Below are 18,478 nucleotides of genomic sequence, written 5' to 3'. Positions count from 1 at the left end.
GACATTCCATGAAGTCAAGAAATGTGCCCAAGGTTGCCCAGCCAGAACTCGAACCTGGTCTCATGACTCCCAGCCCAGCTTTGGTCCCCTGTACAAAGCTAAGGAGCCAGACACTGAAGGTGAAGGACACTGCTCTGTGTCCTGCAATGGCTCAGCCTCCTGCCTGCGCCGTCCTCCCCTGTAGCTGCTGGTTATTCTCCTCCCGAGGGAAAGGTCTTCCCCTGCTGCCACCCCTACTTCTGTTTTACTTTGTCTTCTATGGGGGCGCCTGGGGGGTGGGGGAGGGCGGGGGAGAGTTAGGGGGTGGAGGGAAGCAGGTTAAGGATGCAGTCCTAGAAGCAGACGGAGAGGGAGGACTGTCCCGCTGCTTCCCCCTACCTCCAGCTCCCTGGGTCCTCCATGCTAATGCTTCCAGACAAAATAGTGAAGGATTTCCTTGCCAAGTGATGAACAGAAAAAACAGACCTACACCAAACTGCATACCCTGCATACCAGACATTCCTCAGATGGTTTGCTTTGTAGGTGATTGGCCAGACTCCGGAGCTTACCAAGGGCAGATGTCTATCTGAGAGCACAGGGATGGAGACTGGGGGTGTAGGAAGTGCAAGAGAGGGACCTGGGGGCAGGGGTGGGTAGGGGGAGGCCTGTGTTCCAGTTGCTTCTCTCAGAGTCTGGAGACAGGACTCGGACCTCTGCAACAAATTTGTCTGTTACCATTTCCACCCCCATCCAGCAAGCCAGAAACCCAAATCCAGGCATTGCGGACATCATACTCTGGAGGGGGGGTAAGAGTCATCCAAAAACTTACCGAAGACCTACTATGAGCCTGGCACCCTGTTAGGCCCACAAGGCTCAAGGGAGCACTTGAATTAATTCCTGAAAGGGGGTTTCTTTCATGTAGATGTGAGGGAAAGGGGAAGCAAGATTTTGCCGGGCACCTAATGTGTGGCCAGATGCTTGTGGGCCTTTTTGGATACGACTGCGGCCTGGGACCAGTGACAGTGCGTTGGCAGCAAAGTCCAACTCTGCTGGTTTAGACGCGGCAGGATTGCACTGGGTAGGGACTGGGAATTCTGGAAGAATTAGGGTTAGACAAGCCGACCCACAGTGTCACCAAAGACGCGGATTCTTCTGGCTCTGTCCATGCTTGGGATGGGCTCCATCCTGAGGCTGACTCTGCTGTGGTCAGAAGCAGCTTCTTTCTTCACAACTGATGTGGCAGGGGGAGGCTGACGCCTTCAGCAGATATTTCCTCCCAGCTTCTTGGCCAGACCAGGTTCTACGCCAATTGCCAATCAGGGGAATGGTGTCCTTAGACCAGCTGGGCCCAACCTTGACTAGGTTCCTACACCCAACAGTTCCTACACCCCCTCAACTGCCCCCAGATGCTGCCGCAGCTCCATAGAGGAATGGGGTGTGCAGTGTAATGTCCACTGTCCATCTCCACGGGCTTGGAGGGGAAAGGACTTGCTCACAACCAGGTCTATCTGAAGTCCAGAGTGGATGCTCTTTTCACTTCACCGTGCTGCCTTCTGAGGCAAGACAAGGGAAGGAAAGGTTGGGAGTTGGATTTCAGGTGCCCCTTTGAGGTGATGGAGCTGCCGGAGGAAACTCTGGTTTATTTAAGGACCTGCCTCTCATGTCCCCCAGCCTTTCCCTTTTCTTCCAGATGGCCTCTGCATTCCACTGGGATTTGGGCCCCGGGCCTCATTTTGTAGGGATCAGCTCACAGCATCTGAGGTCCTTTCAGTGTTTCATTAACAACCCCCTTCTGGCCGGAGCACATCTTCTGGATTTTGCTGAACAATGGCGAGTGTTACCAGGAGGTTTCAGGATATTTGGGATCAAGTTGTTTCCGTGTTGCTCGGTGAGGAAGGGAATCCTAGGAAAGCGATTTGCAGAGACGCTGAGTGAGCACTAGTGTTGCCCTGTGGCATGGCGGGGCCATGGGAAGCGGTGGGGAAGGAGGGGGGCTGCTGGGGGCTGTAGGAACTGTTTGGGAACAAATCCCCCTCTTTTTTTTTTTTTTTTGATCCTATTTGAGTTCAAATCAGCCAGAGTCCAAAAGAGCTGATCCCCAGGTCATAAACGCTGGTGCCAACTACATGGTCTCAAGTTTACGCCCAGCGCATCAGTCTTTATGACATATCTCATATGTCCACAGCTGGGGCAGATCCATGTGACAAGATGTGATCCCTGTGACCTAGATGAGGCTTCTGCACAAATGTTCCCTGGTAACAGTACCCAGGGTGTGCCATGCGTGCGAAGGGGGTTAGGGAGGTGGTCATCCCAATGGGACTTTGGAGCAGGGCTTCCCCAGCCTCCCTGCTTGGAACCCGTGTCCTCACGGTATCCTGGAACACAGAAAGGGCTTCGTTTAAGGCCAGAAAAATTCTGGCAACATCACATATCATAGGGTCCTTCGGAGAGGACCTTACCGGCCCTCAGGACACCTCCTAGACACTGCTTAAGGCACTCTCGGTGCTTAGATGTCTGTGCCTGGGAAAGGCCCCTTTTCCTGCGCAGGGAGAAGGCCCTATTAGTGTCCCATGGAGCCACACTGCCCCCTGCGGCCAAAACCGGCCAGGACGCCTACCAAGCCAGGGCCGAGGGTGTGCAAAGGGCCTGCCTCCCTGGAACCCCTGGAACGGTCAGTGGCCCCGGAGGCCCCGCCTCGACTTACCCCCGGTGTCAGCCGTCCTCGAGGCCCCCTGCCCACCCCTCTCCCTTCCTGCGTGCTTAGGCCGACGGCTTCCCACCCGCCCCCTCGGCCCCAGGGGCCCTGCCCTCTCAGGCCCGCGCCCCCCAGGCCTCCCTAGCCCCGGGGCCTGCACCCCGTCCAGGACACTGCCCACCTCGCGAGGCCGGAGCCCTCCGCCTCTTCCTGCTGCCCCGCACGCCCTGCACTAGTGGGGTGCCCGGAACCCACAGGGGAGCCTGCTGCCCCGGCTGCCCCGAGGCCCGCCGCTCGCCCTCCCGGGAGCACAGAGACCGCCTTGGACGTGCGCTTCTGGGCTAAAGGGGATCAGACCCCAGAGCCCAGAGAGGCCCGCGGGGGAGTCCCTCTCCACACTGGGGGGTTAGACTGCGGGGCTGGGGGTTCAGGGAAAAGGACCCCGACCAGGAGTTTGGAGGCACCAGGTGGAAACAAGGCCAAGGCGGGTTCTCGGGAACCTGGCGGTGGAGGAGACGCCCTGGGGCGCTTGGTCGGTGGCCGGGGCTGCCCCGTCGCACCCGGCGCTCACCCCCCCCTTGCCCCCGCCCTGCAGCCCCTCCGGCAGGTCCAGGCCCTCCCTGCCTCTGCCCGCCTAACGTCTGTCCCCTCTGCCACGCGGGCAGGTTCTCCGTGCAGCTGGTTAAAAACAGGAGCTCTGAGGGGGATCCTCGGGTGGCTCAGCGGTTTGGCGCCTGCCTTTGGCCCAGGGCATGATCCTGGAGACCCGGGATCGAGTCCCACATCGGGCTCCTGGCATGGAGCCTGCTTCTCCCTCCTCCTGTGTCTCTGCCTCTCTCTCTCTCTCTGGGTCTCTCATGAATAAATAAATAAAATCTTAAAAAAAAAAACAAAAACAAAAAACAAACCAGGAGCTCTGGATGCAAACTGGAGTTGGCGTCTCCACTCGGCCCCTCTCTAGCTGCACGATCCACCACTGCCACGGCGGCTGGGAGAGCCCGGCTCTGGCTAGCTGTGTGGCCGTGGCCACGCCACCTAACCTCTCTGTGCCTCGGCCTTGTCATCTGCAAGATAAAAGAGTGCTTTATGTGTCATGCTTTACACGGATGTGGTGGGGATTCCACGGGGTAGTAAAGGTCCGGTCCCGGCAGGGGGCAAGTGTCTAACAGGCATCAGCTAGGTAGAGGGGGGACACCGCTCCCGGCGCTGCCTCCCAGGGGCGGTCCCTCCTGCTGCGCCACCTCCCGCTGGAGCAGCTGGCTCCCATCCTCTCCCTGCTCCAAGCTTTTCTGGCACAGAAGGCAGGGCCCGGATTCGCTCCTGAGGTGCCGACTTCCGTGAGCGCACTCCCCACTTTGATCATGCGTTCTCGGGGGTCAGAAACTCTCTTCTCATCTTCCTGCAGAGCGATCCATCTGATGACAATTCTTTTTTAAGATTTTACTTATGTATTCATGAGAGACACAGAGAGGCAGAGACACAGGCAGAGGGAGAAGCAGGCTCCATGCAGGGAGCCCGACGTTGGACTCGATGCCGGGACCCTGGGATCATGCCTGGGCCAAAGACAGGCGTGCAACCCGTCACCCAGGTGCCCCCATCTGATGACAATTCTAAGGGCTCCAGCCTGACACAGGGCCCCCTGGGCACACTCCGGGCCGCCTTCCTCTCTGTGCCACACGCCCCAAGCCCTGACCACACTGCCTTCCTCCGTTCCCCTAAGCAATCCACCCTTCATAAGCCAGGCCTCTGCACGGCGTGGCCCCTTGGGCTGACATGCTAACTCCCGTGTCTTCTCTGCCCGAAACACTCCTGTACTCCTGGCTGTTAGGAGTTGGGCCAAATCCCCTCTTGACGAGGGCTTGTTCCAGTGTCAGGGCTCTGCCCTCTTTGCTCAGGGCCCTGGCTCAAGTGTTTGCGACCTTCTCCAAAGTCCCCAGTGTCCTGCACAAGGCAGGTGGTGGGTACTCGGTTCTTTGTGGGTCCATCTGATTTAGCTGCACAGAGGACATGAAATCCCAGGGACCGCTTCCAGTCCCTCACCTGCCCCTTCCATGCCTTGCTGTAGCCTGGTTTGCCCCTCTGCAAAATGGCCATGCCACCTTCCCTGTGGCCCTTGAGGAAGCTGCGCACTCAGCCCCTGCAGGCCCAGGGGGCCCCCACGAATGAACGCTCACTCCCCTCCCTCCTAGACTGCACCTCAGCCTTCCCACCTTCACGTTGGCAGGAAGCAGTCCCACTCCCATTTTTGTCGAGAGAGAAAAAAAAATCACTAATTTGCTTTGAGATCCTACATCACCATTTTAAGAGAAAATAATCCTTAGTTGTGACACACACCGGTGACACTCTCTGTCGCCATGGTGATTCTTTGACATCGCCCTCTTGCAGATGAGAAATGCCTTGCAGTTTTCTGAGCCTGGCTTCCCCAAACCAGGATGCTTGGCCAATCTGCACCCCCTCCCTACAGGAAGGAGAAAGTGTAATCCCTGCAGGTTGCATTTCTGCCTTGGCTGTCAGAGGTGGGGTCAGGCCCCGACAGGGCCCGAGAGCAGCATACGAACCCTGTGCTTAGCTGTGCGACCTTCCAGCTAGGTAACGCCCATGGTCAACAAGCCCCAAACTCCTGATGACAATTCCAAGAGCTCCAGCCTGACACAGGGACTGCCGTGCTGTGCTCCTGGCCGCTCTCCTCTCCGTGCCATGGAAGCCTTTCTTCCTACTTATGGCCTATTTCTCTGAATTTTCTCTGGAGTCAGCAAAGCTATAAGGAATACAGCGGTCCTCGCGGCCTCACCTCGGTCACGTGCGCCCGCACACACTTCCTCTGGCACCAGTCAGGTTAAGCTCAAGGTGGGATTTCTTTCCCGTGACAAAAACACATTCTGCTGCCTCCTCCCCCCTCCCTGCCTTCCTCCCACTACCATGAGACTTTCACACAGGTTCATTCCTTTAAAAGTTTATTTCTGGTGAATTAAAAAAAAAATAATTTATGCGATCAGATCAATAAAGACATTATGACATGGGGCAGAGCTTAACTTTCCTGTTTGCTTCTACTTTTTGTAGCCAGGTGAGAAGGTGGCCGAGGGAAACCCAGCCTCGTGCTCTGTGGACCCAGGAGATGCCAACGCTGACCGGGTGACTGAGACACTGGTGGCTTACGGGGGTGTTGGAAGGCCACGACCCAAACTCTTTTACAGAAATGTCTCTTCATCACGTTTTTTTAAATGAGTCAACAGAAGCTCTGTCACATGCCCGTTCCCAATGACCATAAACATACCAAGAAGATGCTCAGAAAGATGGAGCTGTAGTCTCAGGGACTTTTAAATGTCATACTTGGGGGGCCCTGTGGGTGAAAGACACCTTCCCCCTGAGGCCACCATCCTGAAGAGACCTTGGGGAGTTGGAACTGAGCCCCTGGCACAGCTGTCAGGATCTCTGGGTTTCTGAATGCTACTGCCTCTTAGCTTGGAGGATGTGTTTACCCTCAGCTCCCTGGTACCCCGAAGAGTCTCAGAGGTGGCTACTCCCTTGGTCAGCAGAGGGGACACTTCTTCCAGGAATCTGAGAGCTGAACGTGCTCATAGTCTGTGCTGGGGTCTCAAGGCCAGAACCCCCAGAGGCCCTGCCACAGTCCAGAACCTCAGAGCTGGGGGAGTTGTAGGGCTCACTGTTGAGGAGAACCCCTAGTCTAGTCCCCCAGGAGTGGAGACCACAGCCGGCTCACCACCATTGCCCTGACCAGGGATCACTTTGGTGGTGGGGTTCACTCTCTTGGGGGGTGGTAAATTTTGGTATTAACACATTGATAAGTTAGGAACGGGCTTTGGTTACTAGAAACTCACGGACCGATGAAACACCCAAGCAGCACACTGGGAGATCCCTGAGGAGCCCAAAGAGTTTGCAGTGATAAAGCATTTGTTGTGGTTCAGGTGGCTCCTCTGCAGGTGGCCTGAGGGCCCCTGACACCCGACTACACAGCTGCCCAGGACTCAGGACACCGCTCACGCCAACCACCATCGCCACACCTGCTGGGACACCGGCAGAGTTTGAATAAGGGCTGGTCCTTAACTGAGTGTGGCTTTAAGCATCCTTACCCAAAGCTCTTTAAAGGGCAGCACCAAGCAAAACCGAGTCTCCCACATCACTGAGAGCGGTTCTGAAGTCAGTTCAGGTTCCTTTCTTGACCTTCCAAGAGAGAAGCTTCTAAGCACGAAGATCAGCTGAAGGCTTTGAAGCCCAGTGATGGTTCCCCTCAGGCAGCCCACACCTGCTTTCCCTTCACATGGAGAGAAACGTTACTATGCTCCAGGCCTGGCATCATTTTTACCTTGAAACCATCTCCTCGTTAGACGCTCCTGAGTGAAAGCTCACACCCCAAATGCAACTCCTATCTGCATGATCTCCCTTTGAAGAAGAGCCAGCAGCCCCCTTGATGCCATCTGGGGTCACGTGCCTATTAAATAACACTCAAAGCACAGTTCTCAATCAATTTATGACATGAGAAAAGACCAAGGCAGCCACGAGGCCATTCACATACACGTATGCAGTGTGGACAAGGAAAGGAATAGAGGAAAAACCAGCCTCATGCCCAGTGAGAACTGGGAACCGACTTCCCCCAGCTCCTAGCAGCAGAACACTCGAGACAGGAGCATATGTACATAGGTCCTACAAAAATAAACTTTGTTCCATACCTGCTCTCTCAAGTCATCAAGGACAGGCCTCTCCTCTGGCCTGTCTTGGTAGGTTTTGCTGTGTCAAGTGCGGTAGAAGTTTACAACCACTCCGAGGCAGGGAGAGAGAACTCATTGCCCAAACCTGCCCGGCTCCCGGGATGCCAGGATGGGACAGGGGACATGGGCAAGGGGAGAAGCAACCTCATAGTCTGGAAGAGAATATAGTGAGGGTGGGCCACAGGGAAGAGGGGCTCCCCAGGTGCTGCTACATGAGGCCATTAGCACACCTTGACTCTGAGCCTTCAGGTCTGATTAACAGCCTCAGAAGGCACCCTGTGCCCGTCCATCCATGGAGCCCTCAGTTTTTATCCCAGGGCAGGTATGAAGGGTTGTACTAGCTACCCTCGGGGAGAGCCGAGAGTGTGCCGGCATTTCCGAGAGACCAGGGCTCTGTGGCTCCCTCCTCTTCAGAGTTGGTGCCTCCACCTCCCCCACCCCTATCCCCTACATACTCTTCCCACTTGCTTTTTATTTGCACTATATCTTCTCTAACTGCCTGTTTATCTGGAAAAACATCTCTATGTGTAGCACTTACAAGTCTCTCATAAATATGGGGTGCTGTCCTAAGTTTAATGAGATTTTAAAACTACAACATGGGCTAGAGTCTCCCGAAGCAGCACCATGGGGCGAGGCCTAAAAGAAGTGGTGCCTTTTGAGGACCAAAGCATCCACTTTTACCCTGGGTGGAATCCTGAAGCCATTCTGTGGATGAGAAAGGAGATGTGACACCACGTCACTGCAGAGCAGGAGGATGGCTGTCTTCAAAACCCATGTACCTCCATTACCACTGTCTTCCCCTCATGAATTCTTTCCAAATCACTGGCTACCTGGCATTAGGACCTATTCCACCAGTCATTCGTCCTTCATGTACTGTCTTGATTAAAGGCTCAGATTAAAGGTAAATTCAAGGTCTTACCATGCCCTTAAAAATGGGGGAGGGGCTCTGAAAGGAAAAATTAAATCTAGGAAGTGTGGCATCCAGAAGACAGACTCTGGAAACACCACGTGCCTTTACTCATAAGACACAAGAGTCAGCAAAACTATCTTGTTAAAGATTCATATTGATTGTAGGGTGCATCTAGATTTTGAGAGTATCAAGACACAGAAAAAAATGTCCATCTTGGGATGCAGGACAGGTGACAGATTTTGAAACAGATGCCTTGCGATCCTGAAAGCTAACCATTTTGAGAGCAGAGGAGCCAATGTAGGACCAGGAAGGTGGAGACACCAGGGAATTGCTTTATTCTAGCTGAGTCCCCACCTCGAATGCTTAGGAGGGGGATGTTGTGCAAAGGGTCACCTGGAGGATGTGGGTTTGTGTGGGTGAATTTGTATGAACTGAAACAGCTCTGCAGAGTAAGGAGCCCACACATTTTATTACCACCCCTGCTTACCAAGCCCTGGCAGTCCCCCATACTTCTGCCCTTTGGATTATGGAGGAAAAAATAAATGTTCATTTTTTTTGGGCCACAGAATACAAGATGGGTCTAGATTGTACAAGGAGCTTACACACGGAGGCAAGAAAGCGTGCAAATGGGAGTAGGAATTCTCTACCCTCTGGGTGAGCCAGTGCTAGAGACACAGAAGGACCCGAGTTGTCCTCCTGGAGTCCACACTGGTTTATGCTTCTGGCTTCTATTAACCGTGTCCAACTCCAGCTTCCATCTTCTCCTGAGAGGGAGGATAATATCTAGGATGTCAACGATTTTCCCCAAGCCATTATTTTTTTCCTCTTATAATTTCCCAGAAGGCCCAGGAGGGGGGGGCCTAGAGAAAGACCAACAAAAACAAAAGTGTCTGAGAACGACGTAATACTGACTTCTCTTTTTTGGTAACAGTTCACGAAACGTGCGCCCCTCTCTCCTGAGATCCGGTGAGGCATGAGGGGAGGTGGCGAAGGAGCTGTGGGTGGGACACTGTACCGTGTGACATCACGATCATGCAGCCGGTGCCCTACAGGACAGAGACGTGAGTGAGCACGCAGGGCTCTGGGTTGGCCCCAGGGGGAGGCGGGCAGTTTCCTGGTAAGTGCCCAGTGTCTCAGGAACACTGTTCGGCCAGTTCTCGCAGAGCCATCCCCTGGGGCATGCCATCTTGGCTCTGGCCTTAGCCTTCATCCTCCCTCAGCTCAGTGGGTAGGAATTTATACTGCTGCTGGCGGATCTGGGCCAGTTTTTTCCTTGCTTCTTCCAGTTCTCGTTCTTTTTTCAACATTTCCTCCTGGGCAGCAATGATCTAGAAGGAAAGCAACAAGTTGGATGGATCTAAAAACTTTCAGGAAACCACCCTCTCCAACTCCACTGCTTATCTCATGAACGCCCAGTGCCTCTGCGATAGGACATCACAGCAATACACCGGGACTAAGTATCCTAGCTCTGGAGACCAGCATTTGGGCCATACTCTGGGTTTTGAGACCAATGACCCAGTTGACCCAAGAAAATAAGCTGACTTCTGGCCACTGATTTAATAGCAAACATCTACTGCATCCCTACTATGCCCCAGGGCTGGTGTAAGCGCTCTGCGTGGACTGTTCCATCATCTTTGTGGCAGCACAGTGAAGTTGTTCCTATTGCATGTCCTATTTTTCCAATGAGGACCCTGGAGCTGAGAGAGGTGGGTCTACTTCCCTGAACATCCACTTAGTGGAGCAGGACCTGTCCAAGTGTTCTTGAAGCTAGAGTTGGAGTCCTTAGCCACTTGATAGCTTTCATGTTTTTGTTTCATGCTTCTAAGATATAAGCTGAGGAATATTAGTGAATAGATATCAGGTGAAAAAGATAAGTTTGTGCTCAAGAAAGCCAAATGGATTTCTTTCTTGTGGACCTTTCAGAGCCTTCACTAGGCTAATGATCACTGTGATAGTCGGAGGTGGAGGTACAGAGGGCAGGATCTCTCACACTTATTTGATCAGTGACCCTTGTCATGGAACTTCTTATGGAGCTACTGTATCAAGAAATAGATCCCGGTAAAAATGTATCCAGTAAATTTCCAAACACAGGGAATGGCTCAGGAAGAGCTAAGGAAGGCATGGGGATGAGTAACTTCCTGGCACTGCTAAGAAAACCAATCTTGTATAACGGATTTATAACAACACATATTCCAAACTGCAGCCCTGATCTCCTGAAGTTTGCTCTTCACTACCGTGCACAAGAATGGAATCCTGCATAAGTCAGAAGCCCGTCTCCTGTTAAGTTCTGTTAAGGGGTTCTGTTAAGTTCTGTTAAGGGGTTACTATTCATTCTCTCTATAGGGCCAAATCCATCATTTTATTTAAATGATAATACTGCTGCCTTCTAATTCACTTCTTCCCTTTTCTATCCCAGAATCCCTGAATACACGATACTGATTTGGGCTAGGTACAGGGCTCCTCAGGAAAGAAAACTATATTTCCCAGCATCTTTTGCAGCTGGGTTGGTTGGCCACGTGATGAAGGCCTGACCAATGGCCTGTGAGAGGAAGCAAAGGTGGATATTGAGCCATCTTGGACCAACTGGCCAAATCAGTATCTCGGGGATGGTGGGGCAATAAGGCAGATGGGAGCCTGGGGCTCAGAAACAAAGGAACCAACACATCAGCCACAGGCTGCTCACACCCCGGCTGTTTCACCAAGGAGAAATATACTTCCATCCTGTCACAGTCGTTGTTACTTTGTGTGTCTGTTATAACACAATTCCCATGTCCGGAGTAACGCTGTCTGGATTTCTTCACAAACCTGAGCAATGCCCCCTACAAACTTTGTTTTCACTACAACATCGTCATCATCGGCTTTGCCAAATGCTGCCTTCTGGGCTGCACGAACGAGATTATCTGAGGCTCTTTTCACAGCATTTCCTGCTGCCTGGAGAGGGGGGAAAAACATACATTATATCATTAGAAACAGCCAACTTGGATTCAGCAGGAATAGACACGAAAGCACAGTTCATGGAACTCTGAATCGATTTGTCATCCAATTATAACACAGCATTTCTCTTTCATTAGTATCCGGTATCTGTCTGTCCAGCGGTCCATCGACTGTACCAACACTGGCACTACCTAACCTTCGGTCATTCACACAGAAATGAGATAGAGTTCCCGGCTCCCAAGGAACACATACTTCTGAGGGGGAATTATACTTATGTAAACAAATGACTATAGCAATGTGAAATGCCTGTTAACAGAAGCACGGCCAGGGCTCGTCTCTTTGGTCTACAAACTACTCCCCACCCTCAGCCCCATCCAATTTAGACAAACTCACTGGCTCACACAGCACTCTGCCCGTCTGCCTTGGCCTTACCCACACCTCCCCACAATGCTCTGCGCTGCCTTCACTGTGGCCCCTCCCACACTTGTGGTTGTCCTTCTTCCTTCTGGACAGTGAGTAACTAGGATGCAGTGGCTGTGACTTTTGTCCTTTTATCTCTAGCACCTGGTGCAGTGGGTGCCCAGGCCTGGTGCTCGCTGAGTGCTTCTTGAGGGAATTAAGGGTAAGAAAGCACAACCACACTATGCATGGGAAGGTGGGGAGCCCCACAGTAACTTGGGCCTCTACAGGTGTATTTTCTGAGTCACAGCTGAACTTGATGCCAAATGCTTAAGGAGGGGAAATTGCTAGAGACGGGTAAAGAAAAGCTTTTCGGAATGCCTGGGTGGCTCGGTGGCTGAGCGCCTGCCTTCGGCTCAGGGCATGATCCTGGAGTCTCAGGATTGAGTCCTGCATCGGGCTCCCTGCATGGAGCCTGCTTCTCCCTCTGCCTGTGTCTCTGCCTCTCTCTCGTGAATAAATGAAACCTTTTTTTTAAAAAAAAAAAAAAAAAAAAAAGGGAAGAAGAAAAGCTTTTCAATGTCAAGTCGAGATCTTTCATAAGGGCTATTGCCCACACTGACTTAATGCTCAGGAAGCACAGCCTGGGAACCTGTCCTCGGCCCCCTGAGATCTGGCATTTTCTTCTACTGGTGGTCAAGGCTTCATGAAGCCTCCCATATTACTTCCCCAGGCCCCCTCAGAGTCAAGGACTTGTGCATGGGGATTAGCCATCAGAAAGTTGAGTTTTTCTCAAAGTGACTAGTTCATCTGGTGGGTGATCTAAAGTGACTGATGGGAACTATGAGGGCTTGCATGGGAAGGGAATGCCAATTATTATATGACAAGTTCATTCTCAAAATAGCTTTATGAGGTCAGGGGTCACCACTGCACTTTCCTGATGCAGAAATCAGGGCTGAGTAATTTCTTTGAGACCCTGCAGCTCGTACGTTACAGAGCTGGGATTTGAACACAGATTGAGCTAGCCCCAGAGAACCTCTGGGTCATTGCAAGGGACTCAGACACGATACTGCAGCATCTAGTTAAATCAGGAATGATCACAAAGAGAGTGATGCTGTGCTATGACCATGTAAGTCCTTAGAGCTCGTACAAGCAAGATCATATCTCTTGACTTTGATAAGAGCTGTGTGGGCATCTCTATCCTTATTCTATAGCCAAGGCAAGTGAAGGCCTGGAAATTTTTGAATGATCTGTGTTAAGATCACTCACTTAATATATGGCAGAGGCAGGACTTGAACCTGGGTCTCTTTTAACTCAGGATGTTTCCCCCAGAAGTGTTCCTCAAATCCTATATTCACCAACATGCAGCCCCCTGTTCCCCCCCTGGGTCTATCCCAGAGTCAAATGAAGGTAAGGGCAGTGGGTGAGAGAGACTCAGGAGGACCGAGAAACAGAAATACACTTTAGGACTTTCAAAATGAAACAAAAGTTCCAAGTGTTGATGAAATTGTTCAAATATCTCTGTCATTTATGATTTTATTCATGGCACTTAAACATTTTTTTCAGCCACATAAACAGTCTGCATTCTAACACTCATAATATCTAAGAAATCTAGAAAATTGGAAACAAATTATCCACTGTATAAGAAAATTCTGGCATAATCAAGTGATGTAATATCATGCAATCATTCAAAATGAGGCTCATGAAGAATGGACCAGTTAGCTTTGCATAGAGAAATTATGAAGCCTTTTATTCAAGTAAAAAGGTGTGTATGATAAAATGTTAAGTGGGAAAAAAAAGCAGATGTCTCTTGCTATGATGCCAAGTAGACAGTTATTTTGTGTAGAAATAAAAACAGGAAGAGAAAAAAATGGTACCATTTGACACGTTGAGGAGGTTGAGGCTATGTGATTTTTTTCATTCAAACCTTTCCTTCAATGTGTTTAAAATGCTTCTATAATTAAAACAATCAGGAAAACATATGTGCTGGGAGGGATTCAATTATAACCTTCATCATGATCATGTTCTTTGGGCTCTGGGATACCTCTTAGTCTTATAGGAATTCCTCAGTCCTTCCTTTCCTCTCCTCTCTTTTGCAAACAGTGGATGAGGGACCCACTGGAACAGGCACCATCTCAGTGTGAGAGATATGCAGATAAAGATGTGGTGCTTGTACCTGAGAGGTTCACAGTCTTGTCAAAGACTGATCTAAAAATAAATGTGGTGGTACCAGGTGAAAGTAGCCATAAGAGTGGAGTGGTACTCTGCAGGAGTCTGGGAGGGCTTCCCAGAAGAGGGGACTCTGGAGATGAGTCCCAAAGAACAAGTAGATCACCAGGTGGGGCTGGTGGTGAGGGCCAGGACATTCTGGGGTGAGTGAGGGCCCCAAGGCATGAGACCAGAAGGCAGACATGGAGAATGTTGGGTTGCTGGGGCAGCAGGTGTGAGATGCACAGCTGTACGGGACATGAGAAAAGTGGGACAGAGTGGGCTGATGGAAGGCCTGGTGGGTCATGCCAAGGAAGTGAGACTGTCCCCTTTGGCGACACTTACCCGCTCCAACAGGAGTATTTTCCCACCAGCATCAGTGACCATTACCTGTAGCCGCCTCATGGCCTCTGAATCCTGGTCGGCCTTCACCTTGCAGGCCACGAGCAGCTGAGCCGTGGAGGCAGCGACCTGCTTGGCAGATGAGATGAGCTTCTCCTCACTGGCATGTCCCTGCACTGAGGCATTGGCCGCCTCGCAGAGATTGCTGGTTGCAGCTGCCACCATCCGGGCCTGCAAACAGTTGATGGAGAAGTGACCCCAGGCCCACACTTCCCTCAGGGGATCCAAAACCCAAATGGGAAGGATGGAGGAAGAGGTGACTTACGGCAGAAATCAGTCCCTGGGACCACTGTCCGTCATCCGCAGCATTGGCAGGGATGGAACCCACCTAGAGAGTGGAGTGTAGAAATCTGAATTGAGAGCTGGAAGGTGCAGAGGGTGGACCTGCAGCCCCTCAGCCTCTACCTCACTCTGGAACTAGAGAGAAAAACACCTCATCAGACACGCAGCACCACCAGCATGAGAATGGAACAGCCTTTCTTGCACAGGATGCTGCCACTCCGAGACTGTGCCAGCACATCCTGGCTGGGCTCCCTCTGGGCCCCGAGGACTTAATCTGAAACGCTCAGAGTGGCCTCCATTTAGTTGCTAGGTATTGTGTTTCTGGGAAAACTGCTCAGGAATGATGGAGTGGGGCTGTCCTCCCATGCTTATTTCCTCTGCCGACCTTTCTCTGGTTCAAACACAGGAGCCATAGAGGCTTCTGCTTTCAAGGGCCAAGGGAAACTTGCATCTCTGCAGATTACTGATCCTAAAGCCATGCTGTGACTTCATGGCAGATGATGAGGAAAAAAAAAAAAAAAAAAAGGAAAGCTGGTGCCTTTCTTCAGTGCAAGTGATGGCCGACCCTTGCCTTAAGAAAATAACAGACTATTTGGCCAGGGGTGGGGAGAGAAGTAGGAAGCTGGGTGTAAGATGAGCTCTGTTTCTGTCTAGAAATTATAGCAACAAGTGAAACATTTTCTGTCCAGATGCAAGAGGGAATGGCTTTGGGAGGGAAAATCTTTTTTTTTTTTTTTTTTAACATGGTGGGAGGTGCCTGGAGAGATCAGAGAGGAGTACTTCAACTTGACTATGAAATTAGGCGTCAGCAATTATTACCTCTTACGTATATATATATTTTTTTCTTTACATATATATTTTTAAAAGATTTTTACTTATTTATTTGAGAGAGAGAAAGCGAGCACAAGGATGGGAGGGACAGAGGGAGTGGGAGAAGCAGACTCTCCGTTGAGCACGGAGATGATGTGGGATGAGACCCCAGGACCCCAAGATCATGACCTGAGCCAAAGGTAGACTGCTCAACCGACTGAGCCCCCCAGGCACTCTTCAATGCTTGAATATATTCCACACATGCTTGACTAAATTAAATTCTCTCAGTAACTAGCAATTTGGCACAGAGTCGGCCCTTTATCAAGAGACTGAAATTTTTAGGTAGGATATTCTTCTTAAGGATCCATTTTTAGGCTTTACATATTGATGAGTCGACAAGTACTTAAATAAGCTCCATGCTCTGCTACATCCACAGGGCGTAAGTGAAAAGCACAAAGGGACGGACTGCACGTCAGCGGAGAGACAGGAATACATATGTTAATAATGAACAATATAATACACGATGGTTTAGAAGGAGGAGCCCAAGTATGTGGGTTGGATCAAGACAAGGTTTAGCTCACAAGAGACTTCGCAGAGGAATATACATGGCCATTCGTTGGGCAGAACTTCCTGTCTCTATTACAAGTTCTTAGGTCAAGACACAATCCTATTTGTCCACCTGTATACTGACAGCAAAGGCCTTTTAATATCAAACAGAAGTGACTGACAATTATGGCGACCCAACTCCCCAGACCCACAGATTTCTGTAGTGCCTCTCAATCTGATAGTCTCTCTGCAAGAGGCAATATGGATGGGGTCCTTCTGTGGCATATGGGAACAACACGTGGAATATTTTAGACCGCAAGACCCTTCCATATGCAGTATAAGTTTAATATACTAATGAATCCTTTGGGTCACTGAAAAAGAACTATGCTTTCATGCTAATGCAGATGGAATAGGGGACTGAGGAGGCGGCAGATCAAAGAGATCTCAGATTTAAAACCCGACTGGCCTTCTGATCAATGGGCTCAGGAAAATGCTAACTACAGAGTTAGATGGCATTTCGCTCAACAGTCCTAACAAATGGATCGAGCCATTGGAGTTGGAAAACTGTACCACGAAGCCCTTGACAATGGTGCTCCTGTAGTCATCCACTAGGAAAATATGACAGTTTACATCTCTAAATAGCTTAACATACAGTGGGAATAGAAATGTCTTGTTCAGGCCCTGATCACTGCCTGGAACAGGATGCTTTCCTTAACAAGAAGCAGATGAGAGTCCCAGAAGCCAAACCCTTCATTCTGGCTGTCGGGTTTAAGCTAACAGAGTCTTCAGTCAGATGGGGCAGCGATGGGCAAGTCAGTGAGGGAAGGCCCAGCACTGGTTTCCGCAGGTCAGGCCACAAGCCTCCACATCTTTTCCTCGGCCCTCAGAGGCTCTCACTGTGTGAACGTTCCAGCACCTGGCCCGCGAGGTTTACCCACCTTTCCTTGGGCCACCAGCTCCCTCTGGGCTGCCGAGGCCGATTTGACCAGGGCACTTGTGGCAGCAGCAATGGATTTAGCAGCTTCCAAAATCTGTTCTTCAAAATCCAGGGTCTCATCTGCTTGCTATAACAGAAGAAAATGATGTCACATGCCATTCACATCCACGAAGGGTGCTTTTGCCAAACTACTTACTGCTTGGTCACCTGGCTCTTCATCCGTTATGACTTTTATGCTGACAAACCACACCCAGGGTAGAGAGGCCTAAGCTGGCAAAATGATTCTCCATCTGCTGCCTCCCACTACCTCGATTCTAAAAGGTACAAGCTGCTAGCAATGACAATTCTACACAAATTTCAAATCAGGAAATTCTAAGACAGACTATTTTTCCAAAGCAGAATCTTTATACAGACAATTTAAATTCACTGTGAATAAAATATGCTCAAATATGTCCCATTAACATCAATAACCAAAATTTAAATAATCAATAATTAAAATCCAAAGAGTGGGTGGTGATACACTCTTCCAAGAGCTTAACTCCAAAATGGGTTGAAGAAAGAAAAAAGTGGCTACGAGTTGTGAAAAGCCTCATTTTTCTTGGGTGAAAACAAAAGCAAAATAGCATCTGTACTTTCTGTGGCTGGGCAAGGAGAGTTATGTACCAACCACAGATCACCAGGGGTGGGAAAAACAGTGAGGCATCATGACATCAAAAACCTGGGGTCTGGTTCCACCTGGGGAAGAGAACCGGCCACCCCTGTGCAGGTGCTGTCAGGCCACGAGGGCTCTACTCTAAGTTCACCAGTACCGTGCCCCATGCTGCCAGAACAATCTGGGAAGCTGGAGAAGCTCTGGTAAGTGTGACAAGTGTAAGGACCTTGGTCCTGAGCCGGCTTGGATGGGGCATCACTCTGGGGTGATCAGAGTAGATGCCCTCCAGGTCCCCTTAGCACTCACGTTCTGTGAATCTAAGTAAGGTTAAGTTCCCCTTTGATTATTGAAGGTTGAAGATGTGGCTGGTACCTTTCAGGCATTGCAATGATGGTCAGGGATAGCAACAGTTTTCTTCATGTGTTAAAATACATAATTTACCCCTTGAACCAATTTTAAGGGAATAATTCAGCGTCATTAAGTACATCTGTAATATTGTGCAATAGCAATAGGTTTTTAAGAGCACCTACTATGTGCCAAGTCTCTTGTTAGGCGTTTCCATGTAGGTTACTTGTTTAATTCTCACCAAGCAAGAGAAAAACAAATCTTAAACTATATATTCGTTCTTATATTCACAGTGAGAAAATTGAGGCTTAGGGAGGTAGAGTGTTGGGACAAAGTCATGTGGCTGCATGAAGACTCTAAACTAAATCTAAACCTCAATCTCTCTGACTCTGTAAGGACATATTTTTACTAGCTTGGCCACCCCCTGGGGCATCAGTGAGGCCTCGCCTTGTGTCAGAGGCTCAGAATTGGCCACTAACCGTCCCATATGAAATATCACGGAGAATGGATACAACTTTTTTTTTTTTCCAGTTCCTATTCATTATGGCTGCACCTTGAACTAGGAGAGATCCCGAACTCATTTTTATTTTTACAACTCATGTTATCAAAATAACATTTCGGTGCACATCTAGTGAATCTGATGAATGATGCC

At 50.3% G+C, this 18,478-nt stretch overlaps 1 protein-coding gene across 5 annotated transcripts in view; it reads right to left on the bottom strand.

The window, feature by feature from the left end:
- Positions 1 to 5,615: 5,615 nt before the first annotated feature.
- The window catches only part of TLN2 (talin 2), a 426,778-nt gene continuing 413,915 nt past the window's right edge, over positions 5,616 to 18,478 (bottom strand). For all 5 annotated transcript variants that reach the window (XM_077881335.1, XM_077881341.1, XM_077881336.1 and 2 more), the window contains 5 exons: positions 16,831 to 16,956; positions 14,520 to 14,582; positions 14,243 to 14,425; positions 11,117 to 11,242; positions 5,616 to 9,639 (listed from right to left, as the gene is read on the bottom strand). In XM_077881335.1, the coding sequence (XP_077737461.1) occupies positions 9,511 to 9,639; positions 11,117 to 11,242; positions 14,243 to 14,425; positions 14,520 to 14,582; positions 16,831 to 16,956 (627 nt within the window). In that variant the 3' untranslated portion in view covers positions 5,616 to 9,510. The remainder of the gene's footprint in view (positions 9,640 to 11,116; positions 11,243 to 14,242; positions 14,426 to 14,519; positions 14,583 to 16,830; positions 16,957 to 18,478) is intronic.

The sequence above is a fragment of the Canis aureus genome, chromosome 32 (assembly GCF_053574225.1).
Source record: "Canis aureus isolate CA01 chromosome 32, VMU_Caureus_v.1.0, whole genome shotgun sequence".
NCBI classification, from domain to species: domain Eukaryota; kingdom Metazoa; phylum Chordata; class Mammalia; order Carnivora; family Canidae; genus Canis; species Canis aureus.
Note: the sequence above shows the minus strand (reverse complement) of the source record. Positions and strands in the feature narration are given on the sequence as shown.